A 21655-nucleotide genomic window follows, 5' to 3' on the forward strand; every position below is an offset into this window, starting at 1 on the left:
AGAGGGGGAAATACATGCCATTCGTGAGATAATTGTATCGGCTATCAGAGAGCCCACAAATCTATAACCGAAAATATATAACCGCGCCCGCAGACCCATCAAAGTAATGTCATTGCTCATTACTCTTTGTCGCCATTGCTACGTGTTTGTTCGCAGCATCGTCTTTACGTGCTGGCCTCCATTTTTGTGTGTATGCCACCAGCTGCCGTGTCCAAGGTGAGACTCCAGTGATTCATAGCCGGAGCGGCTTTGCATTGCTATGGAGTGCTCGAAGCCTCGAGAATACTTCGAAACGTTTTTGAAGCGTAGATATCAAAACTATGGTCGTTCGTGCCTTCAAATAAGCAAAGGGGAAGTTCAACTGATGGACTGCGTTTACCTGTGACTTGAATTTTCGTACAGTTGCCAAGATGTCGACATCAAGGACGATATCGCTTCGCAAGAACACTTGGGTCTGCTGGTTTGCAAAAAGGAACGTGATAACTTGTTTCCAGCGAACTTATTGAAGAAGGTTCTCAAGCACGTTAATTCCGCAGACGTTTTCACAAGTGAAATTCAGCAATATTGTTGGAAATGGATCAACAAAACTGAGCTTTCTAGAGAGTAATTTTTTGAGTTTTTTTTTAAAGATATGCCTCCTTTCAAAGTTAGAAAAAAATGCGCTGAATAACCTACCCTCCTCTCCCCTTTGATTTTTGAGAATTTGAAAGTCCCCAGACTGGCAGGTATGTAATTATCATCATGTCACGTTGCAGGCATGCCACTTTGTATAGGTTTTGTCATTTGAATAGATAGGACCACCAGGCAGAAGTCTGAAGATGCCCCGCCTGAACTTCATGCAGGTCATGATCGAAGTCGGCCCCTCGTCTTCACCATCATCGCGAAGAACATTACTCTGGATGTCGCGCACAGCATCGGCATAATGAGGAGGAAAATAATTGTGATAGGTAACGGTGTCTGACGGACGGCATATTTTTCCAATTTGTCGGAAAACGGCCTCTCATGCGGCACTATATATCCTTGGCAAAAATGAATGGGCCCGAAAGGCATATGTTCTTCTAGTTCTCAACGAAATCAGATTCTTCAACTTTGCCGCTCAATCTGCGTGCAGGCTTCAATTCCTCCCTTCCTCTCCCTCACTGTTTCAACTTTCGCTTTCGAAAAGCGATGAGTATTGTTGGGCTTGCGCCCACAGTGTTCGGAAAACATTTTATTTCATTTAATAAAAACAAACAAATGACTAAATTTTTAACGGAGACTTGTATCTGCACTAATATGCCATTGTGTTTTGAGATGGAGTATCGCACTGACGCGCAATTGCACATGGGAGGATACTCATGAGTATCTATAAACGGTTGAAAGTGTTCGCAAGGAAAGATATGAATCGGTAAGCAGATCACATTCCGAAGCACCAAACATTGACCTTCCCTCGATCCTGCCGAGGCGGGGCTTAGTCCGTGACCTGGCATCCGGGCACCTCCTAGACGAACCGAACACATTTGTATAGTTCCAGCCAAGCGCGGGCCACAAAGTTCATTCACTGTGCGCTATCACTGGACTCAGGGACTTAATGGATTTATATTCCGAGTGGTTTTCGACTTCAGGTGCAGCAGCAGCGTTCCATAGCGCACTCTCGCGGCGTTCACAGGTGCAGCACCATGTCCTTGATTGACGAGATCCTCTGCAGTGTTCGCGAGGCATACTGCTGGTGCGGCAACTCCTTGGCGCATCGCGGAGCCTCCAGGCCCAGCAGCTCGGACAGAAAGCGAACCTTGCGGTCGCACTCGTCGAAGGAGCGCCGCCGCCGCGCAGCTTCGCGGCCGATCACCAGCGTGCGTAGCAGCGCGCAGAGCGACTGCGCCGGTCCGTCACACGACACGTAGAACAGCAGCGCGGCCACGTAGCTGAGCATCGTGTTGGCCACGAAGTCTCGAATCTGGGCGGAAAAAGAATTATGCGTTTCTTTAAGTCTAGGAGCGGAGCATACAGGTCCCGCAGCTGCTTATCAATCATACGAGTTAGTAATGCGTAGGTAAAGAGAACGCAAAGAAGTGAACCTTCAGGCAGTGCGAGCGAAGATGAAAAATGAAAGTAGGTCCTAGAAGTGTCACCAACCCAGCCATTTATTCGTCATGGTCAGGATAGGAATTAAAACGCGTCTTGGAGCAGCCTGACAGTTTTGCCCTTCTTATGCAGCAAAGAGGTTATCTGCACTTTGTTAAAGCAGAATTATATATATTTAAACATGTGTGTTTGAAATAACCAAGGCAATGCAAACTATTGTCCTAATATTTGTACTATGCTGACCATGTTCGGCCGAACATAGGACCAGTGCATAGGCAATGCAGTACCAATATTGGGCCGATGTCCTGCCTGGGAAGAGACAACGGGGATTCTTACGCTGGTACATTAACCACAAAGAATCCAGAGTAGAACGGGACAAAGGAGATGGCTACACAGTATGAAGAGCACGGAACAATATTGTTGAGAGGGAACCTTATGTTTCAAGCCAAGCCAATGTTTCGACAAGCGCACATAGTTTTGAGGGGGAGCCTTAGTTCGCAAGCCGAGCCATTTCTACCAGGGGACTTGTCTTCGTCTGATGAAGACAAGTCCCGTTGTCGAAACATTGGCTCGGTTTACGAACTGCGGCCCTGTTCAACCCTTGTTTGATGCTCTTTCATATTAACTGACACTCACATAAGTAAAGACAAAAGAGAGAGAAAAAAAAAGGGAAATTCTTGTTTGATATCGAATATTTCATTCAGTACAGGCTCACGTGAGGATTCTGGAATGCAGCAATAATGTTTCTTTACGCAGATGTACTTTGGTATTGCTAAACTGTCATTCGTCGCAGTCATTGCCAGGGGTTGGGACTTGGTAGCGTAAAATGACGCCAAGGGCTTCGAAGCACCTATCATGCTGTCTGTGCATCTTTCTGGATGGTTACAAATTCCAAAGTCTTGATAGCAGAAGGTCTTATAGTTGATGGTCACCTGGGCCATGTGTGTGAAGTAAGCGATTAATCAAGAGATCCCCGGCAAGTACAGCGATTACGTGCTTCCAGCAATGTTAGGCAGCGCGGCTGTCGCTCTGCACCGCGCAGAGCATGTGGGATTCGTTTCGGCAATGCCAGAAATACATAATTACGTCAGTCAGCAAAGATCAGTTAAGTGTCCGCCTAAGTCGTCGCAAAAATGCTGACGCTAGGTTAAAGATATCTCTAGCAAAGTGATGGTAAAGGGCAGTGAAGAACGTTTTTCAGTCGATATGATGGCTTCGTGGTGGGCAACTGGTGATTTCTCTACAACATGCACAAAACTAAGCTGCCAAGCGAAAATTGGTTTTAACAACGTGACATGCAATATGTTCAGTTCAGTTCAGTCGTTTAGTCGTGTCCGACTTTTCGTGACCCTATAGACCATGTCACGACACGCTTTCCGGTCTCTCACTATCTTCCTAACATCACATAAGTTCATCTGCAGCGCCTCGAGGATGCCATCTAACCGTCGCGTTCGCTGCCTACCCCTTCTCCGGCGACCCTCAACCTTTCCCAACATCAAATCTTTCTCCAGCGACTCCTCTCTTCTCATCGGATGACCAAAGTAGCTGAGCTTTAACTTTAAAGTTTGACCCTCCAATGAGCACGCAGGGTTTATGGTCGACAATATCGACTCATTTGATCTTCTGGCAGTCCAAGGAACTCTCAAGAGTCTCCGTCAACACCACAATTCAAACGCGTCAATTCTTCGGCTGTCAGACTTTTTCACAGTCCAACTCTCGCATCCATACATCACGACTGGAAATACCATAGCACGAGTTATACGGATCTTGGTTGGCAGACTAATGTCTCTGTTCTTTACTAGGCGGTCAAGGCTAACCATGGCTCTCTTTCCCTGAAGCAGGCGTCTCCTAATTTCATGGCTGCAGTCTCCTTCCGGGGTAATCTTGGAGCCCAAGAAGAGAAAATGTGTCACAGCTTCCACTTCTTGTCCCTTGATGCTCTAGGACTTGATAGGGCAAGACGCCATGATCTTTGTCTTTTTAATGTTCAGTTTAAGTCCAAACTTCTCACTCTCTTCTTGTATGCGCATCAGAAGTCTCGAGTTCCACTTCACTTTCTGCCATTAAAGTGGTATCGTCGTCATATCTAAGGTTGTTGATACATTTTCCAGCAATCTTCACTCGAGCTGAAGACTCGTCCAGACCGGCCTTCCTCATGATGCACTCTGCATATAGGTTAAATAGCAGGGCTACAGTATGCAGCCTTGTTTCACTCCTTTCTCAATCGAAAACCAATCAGTAAGACCATGCCCAGTTCTGACTGTAGCCTCTTGCCCTTCATACAGGTTCCTGAGGAGACAGATGAGGTGAATTGGAACTCCCATCTCTTGGAGAGCTTGCCACAGTCTGCGGTGATCTACGCAGTCAAACGCTTTCGCATGATCAATAAAGCAGAAGTAGATGGGTTTCTGGAACTCTCTTGCTTTTTACATGATCCAGCTAAGGTTGGCAATCTGGTCTCTAGTTCCTGTGCCCTTGCGAAACCCAGCTTGCACGTCCGGAAGCTCCCAATCCACATACTGCTGCAGCCTACCTTGGAGGATTTTCAACATCACCATGCTAGCATGCGAAATAAGTGCGATCGTGCGGTAGTTGGAACAATCTTTGGCACTGCCTTTCTTTGGAATGGGGATGTAAACTGACCTCCTCCAATCCTGTGGCCACTGAAGGGTTGTCCAAATCTTCTGACATAATGTATGCAATATGTTAACAGCGTCATGGTTGGGGTTTTGAAACAACTCAGCTTGAATGCCATTAATTCCAGTAGCCTTGTTCTTAGCAAGGCTGGCTAAGGCCCGTTCAACTTCACTCTTCAGGATGCCCGGCTCGAGATCAGTAATCACAACCATCTTATGTTGGGTTTGGACATCCGGGTCCTTCTTGTACAGTTCTTCTGTGTATTCCTGCCACATTTTCTTTATCTCAGAGGCTTTAGTGAGGTCCTTGCCTCGTTTGTCCTTTATCACGCCCAGCTTAGCACAGAAGCTTCCTTTGATATCTTTGGATGTCTTATACAGAGCTCTTGTGCTGCTTAATTGGCTGTTGTCCTCAACTGCTTGGCACTGTATGTTCAGGAAGGCATTTTTATCTCTCCTTGATATTTTCTGAAAATCCTCATTGAGAACCTTGTATCTTTCTCTTTCCCCCATAACGTTTGCCATCCTCCTTTCCTCAGCTATTTGCAAAGCCTCTTCAGATAACCAGTTTGCTTTCTTGCATTTCTTTTGCTTTGGAATTACCTTAGCAGCAACTTCTTGTATTATATCACGAACATATCAGTCCATATCTCTTCAGGCTCTCTGTCTTCTAGATCTAATTCTTGAAATCGATTCCTCACTTCCACAGCATATTCTGATAGAATTTGATCCAGATCACACCTGAAAGGCCTTTTCTGCATTTTCCTCAATCGAAGCTTAAATTTGGCAAAAAGAAGCTGATGATCGGTGCCACAATCGGCCCCAGGCCTTGTTTTTACTGCTTGTATAGCACTTCTCCATCTCTGCCGACAAAGAATATAGGAGGAGGAGGAAAAGACTTTATTGAAAAAAAAATGTAAACACCCCCAGGAGGACCTCTTAGTCCAGGAGCCCTCTGGCTGTTCCTTCTAGCATAGCCCGCTCGACCAGCCGTAACTCATCTGCAGGTTGCGTGGCTAGAAGGGCAGCCTCCCAGGAGGAGAGGGTGGGGTGTTTGACGGGAGGAACGCGGGTGGGATGTGGGCATTCCCATAAGTAATGGTAGAGAGTGGGTGGGGTGGCGTTGCATGTGGTGCAGTATGGTGGGAAGTCCGTGGGGTGAAATATGTGGGCAAATTGAGGAGATGGAAAAGAATGTGTTTGGAGTTGTCGCCAGTACGTGCTGTCGATGTGAGAATGCGTGTGATGTGGTGGCGGGTACGTGACACGGCAACGACGATAGTAGTGAACAACTGTAGTGTAGTCAAGAGGTTCGATGGTGGTGTATAATGAAGGTTTGGGGAGGACATCCACCGGCGCCCGGAAGCTTAGATCTCGGGCAAACGCATGAGCGCGCTCATTTCCGAGGATGTCCTCATGCCCAGGAAACTATGTGATGGTGATGGTATTGGGAGGGGTAGGTAGAGTAGATAATCTTTTAGCAGATTAGTGTCGGAGGGTTCCTCGCAGTAGATATCTGTATGCTGTTTGGGAGTCTGTGCATATTGTGGTGTGCTGAGTCTGCAACTGACTGATGTGTGCAATTGCGGGTGTAATGGCCAAGCATTCGGCCTCGGCGATGCTAGTACAGTGGATGGAGGAGGCATTGAATGTTGAGCCGCTAATGTCCGTGAATACAGCAGTGCAGATGTGAGGAATGTCCGGATTGTGTGAAGCATCCGTGTAGATGATGTCTCGGCGTGTAAAGTACTGTTTGGAAAAATATGAGGCACGGGCTGCGCGACGGTCTTTGTGGTGTTCGGGATCCATATTTCGTGGGAGGGGTTTGAGCTCGAGGAGGCTCCGCAGATGCGGAGGGATGGCTATATGAGTATGAGGTGAGGGATCAGGGGTATTGTAGACCATTGAGCGCAAGAGATGAGTGCCTGTAGATGTTGTGCGGAGTAGACGTTGTTGGCTGGAGAGGTGCGCCTCTATTATCTCCTCAACATTGTTATGAATGCCTAATTGAAGGAGCCGAATTGTACTGGTATGACGAGGTAAATGGAGGGCAGCTTTAACGGCTGAGCGGTGTAGGACGTTAAGTTTATTGAGTTGGATTTTGGTGATGTGATGGTAGGGTAGAATATATTCGATCTGATTCCTGTACAGACCGTCCGGTGAAGTCCATGTGCACAGGCGCCTCTTGTGTTGTTGAAAATGAGTATTCGTATTCGAATATGTTAGCAACATTGCAAAACCCTTGAAATGCGATATATAACAGTGGATGGGACAATCTGACGAGATAAATCTTATTTATGAGTTCCGGTTGCAAAGCATTTTATATTTTTTTTTGTTTACTAATTGTTGCGAAGTTCCGTACGCCACGGCATCAGCTTCTGCTGAGCGGATGATTGGAAGGTGGTGGGGGATGGAAGCTGGGCTTAGCTGTTGCTTTCCGCTGCTGCGTGCTTCTTGTGGGGGAGGCGCTTCTGAAGGTGCCCCCTCCGGCACGGCAGGGGAGAGCCACCCCGTCTCCCACACACACACACACACACACACACACACACACACACACACACACACACACACACACACACACACACACACACACACACACACACACACACACACACACACACACACACACACACACACACACACACACACACACACACACACACACACACACACACACACACACACACACACACACACACACACACACACACACACACACACACACACACACACACACACACACACACACACACACACACACATGTTCTTCGCCGAAACATAAATAACATGCGTAAACATGCACACCGCAGCAAAATCCTATTAATACAGGTTGAAGGCTAACTCCCAACGTGTGCAATGAGACTCAGTGGGTCCCTCAATACGAAGTGCTTGCGCATGTTGCAGTGTCTTGACCGGTCACAGAAGTGAAACATTATCAGAAATCTTCACCCGCTAGCGTAATTCAGGGAAAACACTATTGTAACATACGATTGCAGACGCGGGCCCAAGAACAACATTTATAATGGCGTACTGTTGCGCAAAGTGGAAGGGGTGGTTGAGGAAGGACGACATGTACGGCAATAACATGTGAAAGTATGTGATGACGCAAACTCAGGGCTTACCATGAAGGCTTGACCAGCTTCAGGCGCGTGGCGTGCTGATAACACGCCGTGCATGGCGATCATCCAGGAACAGAGGTAGGCTCCCAGGGAGAGCCGACCCAGCGCCGCTACCGTCCGACATTCAAGAACGTCGTGGACAAGACCTGGAGATAATAACATGGATAAAATGGAGCAAAGCTCTTTTATCCAGGTCCACGTCTCGCGTTTGGATTTAGATCGACGCTCCTGATTTCGCCTTTGTGGACGTTGATCGCAATGTAAATTGTAAGAAAGTTCGCAACAATCACATGATTGATTGCTGTAACCCGAGACCTTCCATTTCACGACGGGCAAGAGCCGACTGGTGCCACTTGCGTCCAGGCTCGCTTATCCTTAGCCCTGTCGGATAAATAAACACCTTCTATAGTGTTCCCAGATGGGCACCAGTGCGATCTACAAAAAACACTGAAATAAGTACACAGTCTGTGCCTGTGTAGACTACTGGCCCCAGACCACTGAATGGCGCGCTGGCATAGAACATATCAATATGCCTGTAATTATGACTCTCAAGTGATTTTTATCCGATTAAAATGTGTAAACAGTTTATTATTCAGACTGCAGTGATTACCTCCCATCAGTATAATAAGACTAAATATATTCACAATTAATCGAAAAAAGTATTTCTTGACTTTCAAGTTGTGAAGTACAGTAACAGAAGAACCACCCTGTGTTGGTTACTGTTTTACTCGTCTTCCGTCGTACTTCGTGCTAGTAGTAATGTCTATAGCGCAGATGCTGATAATTAGCTTAGATACTGTTTACTGGCATTAAAGATGCCTATAGCTATAAAATGTAGTGTCCAGTGACAACCAAAGTTGCAAGAGTGTTCTATACGCCTAATCAGCTTTTTACATTGCTGCCAATAAGCACGGTGGTGAATTTGGAGTGCTCCAGGAATTCTTCTTTTGGTAACATGGTGTGTGCTGGCAAAGGTTTTGATTACATTGGTTATTGCGCCTGCATAACAAGCCAAAGATGCGCATGGTAAAGCTGCAAGTAGTTAACCGGGCTGAAAATATCCTGTCATAGAAAAGGAAAGATTCCACAGCGCTAAAAACACAAACTCACAAATAGACGCACACTGGACAGGCGCTGACTTCAACTTCGTTTTCGAAACAACAAAATGAAACTTCTTCAAAATGACAAAAAATGAAACATTTTTGACCATGCTAAAAAAACAACAAAAAAAGATGCCCTCATACTGTCGGCAAGGTATGTATAGCACCGAATACCTCAGAAATCGGTTTTACTTAAGTATCCTGTTGTCGACTGTGGCAATCATCTCCGAACGTAAACTGAAGGTTTATGACACAGGCTAGTTGATGTGGCTGATTTGCTCTTCGGCATGCGGCCTATGGTGTTGTGCACGGTACAGTTACAGGCTAAGAAATAATGCTCACTCACTTAGTAAGACACATTTCACTGGAGCTGCCAATGGTTTTATCATACAATCACTTATTCGGAAGTTTCCAAAGGATCACAAGCTGAAGCATCTACAAATGGACGTGCTTTTTTGTGTGCTTGTGGTGAAATGAATAATTTGCTTCGGATAATACGGTTTAATTCACCAAGCGATTTAGGCTATGAGGGAAGCCGTAATGGAGGGTTTCAGAAAAAATGTCGACTACCTGTATCTTTTTCTACATCCACCGACACCGCACTGTAGACGGGCGCCTTGCGTTTTGCCTCCATAGAAATCTGGATATCTGAGCTTAGTAGTCGAGAACATCCAACCACTGAGCCACCGCGACTAGAGGGAACTGAAGTGTTAGACCACGGAAGATGTCATGAGTCACTAAGCCTTAATGACTCCGTTAATGCTTGTATTGAAAAAAAAACATTGTCATATCCACATTTAAGGCTCTTCAAGAAAGGAAGATGCATTAGAGGACAAACTTTCGTACCTTTCCGCCTTTGCGGTAACAGGAGTCAAATACAGAGGTGGCATTATTTATGACGTGTTACAAGAGAACACCAGTAAAGCGCTGTCACTAGCTAGTTCAAACATTTGAAAGAGAACTCAACGATGCCTACCAGCTTTCCACGTAGTGGCCACCCACAATACGAAGACCATGGACATGCACCAGGCTAGGCGAAGACCGACGATGAACAGCACAGATGCCGCTGCAGTCGGGATAGGTACCCAGGACTTCCACAGACACGGGTAGAGGGCGCCCCATACCAGCGCAGCGGCAGACAGGAGCCACAGCATGGCTCGCACACACTGCAACGGGGTTTGGATGGCCTTTATTGCAAATAAATATAAACTTCCTTGATGCTTAATGGTGGTGGCCACCATACCATCTTCCCGACATAAAACGACATAAAAAAAGAACTTACAGGGGATAACAATCCGGTGGCATAATTATTCTGGCAGACCCCCTTCTTTTCAATCAGCACCGGAGAGGAACGGGAGGGAGGTGAGCATGCGTAGCTCCAAACGCTTGGAATAACGCGTTCGACTATGAGATGAAGATAGCTTGGCGCCGGTTGAAAGCGATCTGCCCGCAGGTTATCTACGAGGTCGCGAAGGCGAAAGCCGACCGGGGAAATTTCGAAATTTCCCACGTTTGCACTGCATTGTAGCTGTTGGTCTGCCGGTGTTTACCAGTCGCTTTTCCATGGATTGCTCACAGGTTAGCGAAAGTGTCTCGTTGCAGAGACGATCATCTCAGCAGGGGGTAAAACTAAACTGGAAAGGAGAAGCTTACTTGGGCTAGAGTCCCTAGCTACTTGGGCTGCACCATCTTTAACCGTCATCATGAAAGTTATCAATGTGGCCAGCGTATTATTTGTCCGATAAGTGAAAAATGAGTGCAGTTACTAAAGTTTGAAAAACCACGTGATTCGATACTTGTGCCAAATTTTTATGCATTTTTCAAGGTTCAAAACATATATTTTGAGATATTTCAGAAACTGTTTGATGCTTATAGGGCTGATATAGGCGATTGTGAACCATGTTCGCAAGTATACTAAGCATACGCTCTTTGAGTTTAGATTTGAACATTCAGTTTTAGAGTGTCGCCACAGCCAGCTTCACCTGGCAGTTTCAAGGTAAATTCACCTAAAATAAGATGCCGCTCCTAATAAAGAGCCGGTTGAGCCCTCGTGCATCACGATGGAACCTTCGTGCGTTGTACGCCAGGCAAAAACTAAAAAGAAAAAGAACCAGAATATCGCTTCACGCACGCGTGAGTCAACGAGCCGCACTGTGGTTATGTTAGCAAATTGTATGCCAGGTTTTATCCTCCACAACGAGAGCTATGCGTGAACTACTGCAAGGCGTATGAACGAAAACCTCTGAGAGTCAGCACTCACGTGAGATAACTATGTGAGGGTACAGTACAGGCACGCGACGCAACATACCATTAAAAATACAACAGACGCGACGATTTTGCCATTGTTTACAGCAGCCGAAGGCTACACTGCATGCACTTCGCCATCTTCCCGCGATCTACGTTCCCAGGCTGAAAGCTTGTTGATAGGCAAGATTTAAGAAGCAAAAATTATCTGGTAAACATCAACGAGTTTAACGATGGCGGCGTTCGCGCGTTCATGCGTTCACTACACTAAAGCTTAGGCTGAACTGGCAGCTTTCCGTCGACAGATAGTATACTAAATCTATGTCATGAAGAATACGGGGAATTCGGCCAAACCGAACTCCGCAAGTGAGAGAAGGCTGAGTATGTTAGTGAGCGTAGCAAGAACCTTAAATATGAAACTTTGCTGGCTTCTCTGTCCAGGAATGATCTATTTCGCGAGTGAAGCATCATTCTTTAATGTTAAGCACTCAAGCGAAGTTAAACCAATGCCAAGACAGTTTTCGGTGGAGTTGAAACACTGTTTGTTTTTTCTGCTAACGTAAACGCTTTTGGATAGACATGGCAATGCCACTGTCCTTCCGGTTCATTACGCCAGGATGTCCTACACAGATCCTATTTCCCCTAAAATCTTAATATACTTCATATAAGTGCATATAGTAGCAATGCCTTTAATTGCGCGCATCTTGATTTTATACGCGATTCGGGACAAAATTTTGTGAGCAGTTGCGTAGGAGTGTTAACGCTGTTGATAGCCACACAGGTTGATCCTCCTGTTCTATTTAACTCTGCATTGACATCTTCCCCGCATATTGCACTCCTCACAAGTCATGGAAGTCTGCAGTATAATTGCGAAAAGGAGAGCGAAGCCGAGCACTGGCTCGGAAAGCGAGCATTATCTGAGAAATAAGAAATGCGCAAGTACGCATGACGCGACTTCGAGATGGTGAAGTTGTACGATTATCTCAAAATAATCAGCTTTAATTAGTTGGAATTGTAACCTCATAGTACATTGAAATTAATCTAGAAGTCATAACGTACAAGCAATAGCTCTACAAACAAGTCACACAGAACAAAATATAGGTCACATCGTAGTAGTCGCAGCTATGCATAATACCTCGAAGTACTAATTTTGTTACTTTTTTTTTTAATGCGGACATTAATCGTTTTTCCCAGTGGGAATGCTTGCTTGCCCTCGGTAAGCACGTCACGCATCACCTCTGGTTTTAGACTTTACATATTGCGCGTGCTTCCCATCAGACATTTAATTAATCCCAAGCGTATTACGTAAACTGGACAACGTGTCCTGTCCGCTTTGCGTGCAGAGCCAAAAGTTGTATATCCTCATCATAACACATGGATACCAAGTTCGACGCGTAAAAATTCTAATAATCTTTTATGTAATATCCTTGAAAAATGGTCTTTAGGGAGCTAAACACGAAACGAAAAAACAAAAACGAGGTATCTTACCTTAGTAATGGACACTCTTCGTACCCTCGTTATCCAGTGGTTGAACAGAACGCCGATGATGAAAGCTGGGGCGTGGAGGAATGGCAAGTAAATGATGTCACTAAGCGTCCTCACGGTCTCTCTGAAATGTACAAAGTACAAGACTAAATGTAAAGCTCCCATTCATTCCTTCTTTCAGCAAAGCAATTGAAATACTTAGAATACCATCAGTATAGACATATCACTGTTCATATCTGCTAGGACGTAAAATAACTTTGAAGGTGCTAAAGAATGCTTATTAAAAAGGGCTGAGCTTGCTATTTGAAAAATGGGAAGCGCGACTAGGACAAAGCAAACTCAGTCAAAATGGTTGCGCTAGCGACTGTGAAGTTCAATGGAAATTGCACGTCGCATTAAAAAAATTGCGCGCATTTCACGGCGCCGTGATTACATAGAAAAGAACAAAAGGCGGCATGCTGCAACTCCTATAAATTCCACAGTTGGCGGTAGTTTCCTTTTCTTAAGAAAGCGTTTATTTTCGTTTTCTACTGCAACACTTGAAAACTATCTTCTATTTCGATATCGCTCTTTCTGTCTTGTCCTCAAAACCTTCCCTAGCGAAGAAATACTGCCATGGAAAAGTTGTTATAACGCGATAGCGTTAAAGAGCTCGTGTCGCAGAAAAGCCGGTGTCGTCGGCGTCGGCGGCGTTGGCCGTGAGCGATAAATCCCGGCATGCACTTCATAAATAAAAAGCAACTTCCAAGATGGGCTGGGTGGGAATCGAACCGGGGTCTGTGGAGTGTGAGACGGAGACGCTAATACTCAGCCACGAGTTCGATGCTTGAAAGCGGTACAAAAGCGCTTCTAGTGAATGCGGTGTTGCCTTAGAAAAGTACGTTTCCACTACATTTCTTCTGCGCTCTGCGCACATGCAGAGCCATCTTGCGGCAAACACAGAAGATCCCCTCCTCGCAATGTGCGGCGCTGCACCGACACGTGGCGCGCCACTCGTCCCTGACGTCGAAATTACCCCGTAGCCCTCCACTACGGCTCCTCTTTCTATCTTTCCACTTTCACTCCCACCTTCCTCCTTTCCCTTACGGCGCGGTTGAGGTGTCCACAGAAAACAAGTGAGACAGTTACCGCGCTTTTCCCTTCCTATAAATCAATCAGAGGACGATCCCATCAAGGCGTCAGCCCCATGATTGCGTCCGCCTTCGTGGCGCGTCGCTGCCCGGCTTTCTCCCTCCGAGACACCGAGTTCTTTGGTTCGTTCCGCTTGCTCAGGCGCACGTTTCGTTGCCGCGCCGAACGCTGCGTTGCTCGGCGCTCACCGCGTGATTCGTGAGTGCAAAGTCCGACGCGGAGCGCCTCATCAGTGATTGCTGCGCCGTAGCGCATTGTCTTACACTCCTTGTTGTATTGCAGGGCCTTGCGCGGTCGCTCTTGAGACGCGTGTGATGGAAGCGGCGCCGTCTACCAGTGCCCGTAGCGCTACAGTGTCTTGCTCATCAGTGTCTTCCTCGCCGGCGAGCACTGATGGACCATCTCCGTCAACTGGTGTTCGACCACGAGGAAGGCCACGCAATACCGAGCGAATGAGTGGGCGGTGCGAACGAGGCGCAATAACGCTATCGCGTTCCACTCTTGAAGACAAAGCTTAAGCGTCCTCCAAATTTTTTTATTCTTTTTTCTTTCTGAAGTAGTCTGTGGAAAAGATATAAGCAATTTCGTGGGCAGCACGTCTGAACGTTTAGTCCATGCTGCGTGTGTGCTTAACATTGTTGTTAGGCAGGTGGCCATATGAGAGTATGCGGCAGGCATCCAGGGCTGCGCGCTTTGTGATGCGTACTTTTGTGGTGCCTGTCTTCTTTGTACGGTCGCAGGTGATGAAAAGAAAATGAATTAACAAGGAACATTTTGCATATTGGAACCTACCTTTAGGAGGAAAATAATATTTTACATAAGACATCAGGAATTATCATTTTGACCTGCCTTGCGCACACACTGGAAATTGGGAAGCAGCGTATCAGTATCGGCGCAAATCGTGGGAATAGGAATAATTGCTTATTAAGTTCAGCACACCGATTGTTCTATTTCTGACCTAATCTGCATGACTCAGTGAGAGTCAGGTTGGAAAAAAAAATAACTGAGCTGTATGAATAAACATGAAAAAGCGAACAAGCGCCGCCTATGCCCCCCCCCCCCCCCCCATCTCCACCTACATGCAGTAAGACTGCGCGTGCTTAATGAAATTTGTGAGGCAGGTGACACATACAGTAATATATCAAGCACGAATACATTTTGCTCCGATATTTCGAATTACTGGTCATTTCGAAGACACAGAAACGAGTAGAAAATGTTGTGCAAAAGCAAGGCAGGGGTCGTTCGATGTACAGGTTGCGGGCCGCGTCCGTATATAAGTGGCGCTTCTCGAAATGGCATTTTTCTATCACTTCGCAACCGAGGAGAAATATCGGTTGAGGTGCCTTTGACACTTGCTGACACTGCTAGCGCCCAGAAGCTGCGTGACGAGGTCAACTTGGGGTGTGCTGTACGGTGGTCTTCAGTATGTCATGCCCATATCCCGCGACACATTGCTGACGCGCGGTGAAGCCAATTTAACTATCGGAAGCATAGCGTCGGCTTCGCACTGCTGAAATGAATTTTAAAGAGCGATCATCCAGCTTGCGGCGTAGTGGTAACAGGATAAAACATCTCATAATAGGCACTGACCTTCCCCGAAGCAGCGTCATAAGCGGCTTCGATGTGATGCAAAAGAGACCTAGCAGCGTTTTCCTAGCGATACACTACCCAGACAGCCGAGGGTGGCACAGGGCGGTAAGAAGTGCGCCACTGGAGTGTGTTCAATATATTTATGCAATATGTTTATGCTTTCAGGTTAAATATATCCTTATATATTGTTGCGAAGAAGATCAGTATTGGCGCGAGAGGAGCCCTCGCGCTAGGCCAGCCATTAAATCATCGTTCATCCTGTCGCCTTGTTGTGCCATCTTCTTGCTTGTCATCACGTAACATTTAGGTTGGAGGTGCGGCGTACGTCATCCCCATCCTTGCCTTGGAGCATCGACGCCATCCGTACGCTGGGACCATCGACCGAGAACCCTGGGAGATGGCCGCGCAGCTTCGCCCTGCTCTTACCAGCCGCAACTACCGCCACTGAGTCCCCAGCCCGGATGTGAAGACAAGGCGCACACACGAACTGTCCAGAGACCAGATCAAAGTAAATACCCGAAGGACCCGAAGAACCGAAAGACATGAACATGCAACCTCCGCCCTGCCCAGCCACCCGAAGCGACCTCGAGCCATCGGTTCCGTTGATGCTTTGGTGGTGGATGGCTTAAAAGCTCCAAAGAAGGCGTTTCACCCAAGCATCATCGTGGTCATCGTCATCGAGGAAGGCTGGAATATACTCCTACACCGACCAGATAAAATTGCACAACTTTTACTCGCCACGTGGGCTCAGGAAGTCGCTCCCGTCTGTGGGCCACACCAAGCCCTCCTGCCCTAACCACCCATATCCTAGGCAATAAAGTTGTTTCATCATCATTCTCTTCTATCTTTTCTTGAACATTCTCCCCTTCACGTCACCATCGTCTTCAACGAACCGATCGGGACGATCGCTCGGTGGCACCGGGAAGTGTTGCGAAGAAGATCGGCAGTGGCTCGAGAGGAGGCCTCGCGCTGGGCCAGCCATTAAATTATCGTTCATTCTGTCGCCATATTATGCCGTCTTCTTGCCTGTCGCCAGGTAACAATATGATCTGACGCGGTGGATCAGTGGTTAGGGCGCTCGACTGCTGTACCCAATGATGTCGGTCCAAATCTTAGTCGCAGCGGCAGCTTTTCGATGGAGGCGGAAAACAAGTCGTCTTTAATGCAATGACAGTACACATTGAGTAACCGTAGTCGGAATTTCAGGAGCCCTCCACTACAGCGCCCTAGTGGTAGCTTTGGCCGCCTTATGATGTTAAACTTTACGCACAAAACGTAACCAAATCTTATCTATTGCCGTTTTTATTATATCGTACTATCGATAAAACTAAATATTTAACCATCTTCTCCGAGTTCAATATACCCTGTTTCAATTGAAATTAAATATTACGTAACGCTGAAGTAAACGAGCGTATAAACCAAAGAAAACATGTAAAGACCACTGCAGAATCTGCATTGGAGTAGTGCGAAAGCACGGATGCTGCTGTTGGTTGCTTCTACTTGCTTATAGTTGCTTAATTCACTTCTTGCTTACCCATTTTAGTCTTTGGTACTTTCGAATTGTGCGCCAATTTGTTACTATGCCCTCTTTTTGGTTGTACTTCCGGTTGCATGACGTCACATCCTCTACGTCACATTAATTCACTTCTTGTTTACCCGTTTTAGTCTGGTACTTTCAAATTCCGCGCCAATCCGTACCTACGCCCTTTTTCGGCTCTACTTCCGGCTTCGTGACGTCACATCTTCTACGTTACATTATTTCGCTTCTTGTTTACCCGTTTTAGACTTTGCTACTTTCAAATTGTGCGCCAACGCTTTCTATGCCCTTTTTCGGCTCTACTTCTGGTTGCGTGACGTCACAGTTTTGACGTCACCCTAATTCACTGTCTTGATTACTATTTTAGTCTTTGGTACTTTCGAATTGCGCGCCATTCTCTTCCTATGCCCTTTTTGTATTTGATACCTGCAAATGTGGGGCCAAGCCAATGAGACCATTTTCGCTTACATTTTTTGCCTTTAATTAATTACCTAATTATATTCGCTGCCTAATTATTTCTTCAGATACAACATTACGTCCCCTTCTATCAATTGATACCACTCATTAACCTCTGCCACTTCTCAACTACAACTGCTACGGACATGAATTTGCTGACGCGGTCTGTGGACGAGGTCTGCGGATTACCAGCAACTTAAGCTGGTAAAGTCATATACGCTCTGTCTCAAGACAGAAGGGAAGCTATGATTCCTCCAATGGTGGGCGCGTAAACCTCCACCGGAAATTAAATTACATGCTTTAAAAACGCTTGTCCATCCGTCATAAGAATATGCCGATATAATCTTGACCGCCATCAGAAGCATCTGTTAAAACTGGTAGACCGCATTCAGTATTTAGCACTACGGTTTATATACTCTTTTTATTCACGTTAGCCTCGACTATAATTTGCGAAACAGAGCCCAGCTACAAACACTCACAACGCAGAATAATTTCTAGAGTTTATTTCGATTTCATCACGGACACTTCAAAATAGCCCGCTCCACTTACCTTCAGGATTCATTTAAGCATTCGGCATGAATTAATTATACCGAAGTAATGCAATACACGAGTCATAATAATTAACAAAAAACACTCTATGTTCCCAAGTGCTACTGCCTTTTTAGAATCGTTTGCCCATAGCAAAATATTCTACTAGTTTTGACGCATTTGTTAACTGTTCTCTGACATGCATTTTTCTGCTTTAATTTTTACACTTTCTTTTCCTTCACTGAGACATGACGTATGGGATTCCCTTGCTTGTACAGATATTTTTCCAAGTGACTGTAAAATATTTTATGTTGTGGATTTATTTCTAACTACTCCTTTTTGGGCCTGAAAAGGCCTACATTATCTATAAAATAAATGAATAAACCGAAGAAAGCCTGGTACCTGCTGTTCACAATCACTGGTGGTTGGTAACCTCTGACTCCCACAATCGCAGACGTCGCTGCGACAGCGACTAGAGCGATGAATACGAGAAGGATGGACGTTGTCCTCTTGAACCTGGAACGGACCAAGACAAAAAGTAAGTCTGAAAACAACAGGTGAAAGTCACTGCGATCTGCAAGCGAAGCTTTTGGAGGCACATTCTTGTTAACGCTCTCAGTAACTTTTAAAATCACTGTAGCATGTAGAAATGGTGTATCGTTAGGAAGTGCCTAGCAGGACTCTCCAGTGAATCGTTATGATAGCATGTTGAAAGAATTCTTCGCATTTTCACGCAACCATTCTGAGAACACATGTCCTCCTCTCCTGTGCACTCTACTGCACTCTATTGATTGAAAAAAAAAAAAAAAACATCACCCGCTTGGACCAGGCATGTGCAGCTCATATAGGCGATAGCTGCAGTACACCTTTGCCACTTCCTGTACTCACTTGGAAACCCGCGGAAATGGACCACGCCTGCAGCGTGAGCTGATCGTGTTCTGAGCAATTTTGTCACGTAAAAAGCGGATTTTCTTATGCTCATCAGAGGGATCTACATGTTGCGTAGGCGGTTAATTAGGACAAAGTTGTTATTTTTGTTAGAATACAAAGCAACGTTTCTTTGAAATGAAAAGAAAACTTACAGATGCTAAAAGAAAGCTTTTGACAACATGAAAAAAAAAAAGATGTTGAAGGTAGGATTTTTGCCAAAAAAACAAAACAAAATGAAAATAGGTTGAAGGGAGGCATCATTGGGTTAGATCATTGAGGCATCCCATCAGAACTTGTTTGATTGCACCAAAGCAGGCAAGTAGCAAATCAATCCGGGCTTTTTAAGAAACAAGTTTGTTGAAGAACATGCATGTGCTGTCAGCGACATTTGAAATGAGAGCACGAGATTTCACACACAATTGACAAAAGGGAATAGTCTTGCATGTAGATCACCCAGTTTAATTTTTAATATTTATTGATATTCATAACCGCATTTTTACTGATAATTAATTTTTACGGACATTAAATATGCGCCTGTAACCAGAGCTCTCGATTACTGAACCTGAGGACACGGCTCCTATCCTGGCCGCGACGGCCGCGTCCATGGAAGACACGAAGTGTCTCTGCCACAGAAATTCTGTTGCCTGGGCTGCCATTCGTCTGAAAGACCGCAGTTTTAGTCGACTGACACTTCCAGGGTCCGCTGCAAAGCATAACACTTGCAGCCAACCAGGGGAAGCTGGGAGTGTCACTCGACTAAAAGTACAGTCTTTCAGATGAATGGCAGCCCAGACAGAATTTCTGTGGCAGAAGACAGTTCGTGTGCTGCCCAAAAACGAAGGAAGAAATGAAGACCGTAGTATGGCCCTCCAGGTTCTGGGGCATGTCAGCATCCTGAACGACGTTGTTGGTGTCCTAAAGAAGGGACCAAAGTTTAACGTCGAGCCCAGAATTCCAGGACATGAACTCCTGTCTATCAATCGAAGGATTGCCAACAAGGCTGAAGCAGAGGACAAGGAAAGGTGCCTGTTGGACGGCGTTGACAGCCTTATCCGGACGGCCAATGGGCACAGGCCTGGTTCTCCCACCAAGAGTTGTCAAGTTGCGCATGTGTTCGTCTTTCTTCCCTCTGTGTCGTCCTGTTCGCGCATTGTTTTTTTTTTTTTTTTGAAATCATGCACCAACTAGCCCCCCAGAGCGTATTATTCTGAGGAGGTTGTCATGTAGGCCTGGTATCGGCGCCGCTTTGCAAGTTTCCCGCGCATCGCGGGCGCGCGTTGCTTTGTTTGGTGTCACTTATTTGAGAGCCGCCGTAACGGAAGTCGGAAGGAATTTGTAGAGGACTGCTTGCAGCTTGAAGTTTAAGCAAACTGTGGTCCGGTTTGCCGAATACGTTCGCCAGATTTGTTTTCCAAATAAATTGTTATTTTTCTGCGTTCGTCTCGTCTAGATATAGCCTAGAAAAAAAGGGGGCGGGGCTTCATTTTAAATTTTTCGAGGCTAAGCACCTCTTCCCTTCCGTCATCGAGATCGTGGAAAAAAGGAGGGGCTTATAATCAAGTGGATACGGTTGGCTATTTACTTGCGCATTCTTGCCCATTTTCTTGCATTATTCAATTCTACATTATATTTCGATGGCACTTTGCCAATCAGTGTTGTATTACGAGAGTAGGTATCAAATTAAGCTTCTGCATTGCGTAAACATGTACCACGTCTACTTTTGAAGAGAAACCTGTGCTCAGTTTCTCTGTGAAGCAAGCAGACTAGCCAGTTAGACGAACAGGTAAGGACAACCACGTATACCTCGTGAACACATTTTTTTCCGTTTTGTATTGCCTGGACACCTTACCTTGGATCAAGGTGCAATTCATGTATGAAGCTGTTCAATTTCATAAATTTGTTGCCTCTTGGTTGCCTTTTGTTTTTTACCCCAATTGTCTAGAAATTTATAAACGAATGAACATATTTAGAGAAATTGCTCGCTCTAGTATGTCAGAAACAGGACAGTCACCGTACACAGGACAAGGACAGGAATTTCTTTTCTGGCCCACCCTTATCTGCTCTGAAGGCAAGTTTGTATACCTCTGCACTTAAGTTTACCGCAATTGCTGTACAAGTACTGTTTCCAGGCAACTAGCCCGGCAGATACTTTTCGCCTGTACATCAAAAGTGCACGATACCTAAGTTTGGCTCAGGAAGCTTTTAGGCAGATGCCTGCAAATCTTTTAATAACCTTGTTCAGAAACTTGTTCAGAAAAAAATTCCCAATAACAATATTTGAATGCTGGAAAGGGTCAAACATTTCTTTGTTTAATTTATTTAATAACACTGGCAGTGTGTAGGAAATAGATTGTTCTGAGTAGTATGCTCTAGGTGTAGAAACTAACCACATTTCTTTATTTCTGGTTTGTGGAATATGGGTGTTTTTTTACAAGTTCTGCCAAATTACCAACGTAATTTTCATTGCTCCGCGAAGCTCTTTTGAAGCTCATTAAAAGTCTGTATTCGTGTAAAGCGAAGACTGCCAGGATTTCGTTTTTTTTAAGAACAGGTAAGTCGTAGGGAACAATTAACACCAGCAGTGCATCTCACAGCTCTTCTTTGAAGAAGATGCAACTTGGTCATGTTCGTGATACCAGGGTACCCCAAACGATAATACAGTATTGTAAGAGAGATGGAACTAAAGAGTTAAGCACCAACAGCCTAATTTTGACAGGAAGAATGTTGCGCAAGCGCGATGTAACTCCGACAGCTGAGGATACTTTAGATTTAATATAATCAACATGATCATTCCAAGTCAAGTGCTTTGAAAACATGACACCAAGGATTTTGACA

At 45.6% G+C, this 21655-nt stretch overlaps 1 protein-coding gene across 1 annotated transcript in view; it reads right to left on the reverse strand.

Annotated features, from left to right (window-relative positions):
* Positions 1-1044: 1044 nt before the first annotated feature.
* The window catches only part of LOC146194887 (uncharacterized), a 73969-nt gene continuing 53358 nt past the window's right edge, over positions 1045-21655 (reverse strand). The window contains exons 11-15 of the mRNA XM_084596658.1: positions 18293-18406; positions 12652-12772; positions 9896-10085; positions 7823-7965; positions 1045-1936 (exon numbers count right to left, since the gene is read on the reverse strand). Of these exons, the coding sequence (XP_084452784.1) occupies positions 1643-1936; positions 7823-7965; positions 9896-10085; positions 12652-12772; positions 18293-18406 (862 nt within the window). The 3' untranslated portion in view covers positions 1045-1642. The remainder of the gene's footprint in view (positions 1937-7822; positions 7966-9895; positions 10086-12651; positions 12773-18292; positions 18407-21655) is intronic.

Source organism: Amblyomma maculatum, chromosome 3 (genome assembly GCF_055883805.1).
Source record: "Amblyomma maculatum isolate TAMU_Amacu chromosome 3, ASM5588380v1, whole genome shotgun sequence".
Taxonomy (NCBI): Eukaryota; Metazoa; Arthropoda; class Arachnida; order Ixodida; family Ixodidae; genus Amblyomma; species Amblyomma maculatum.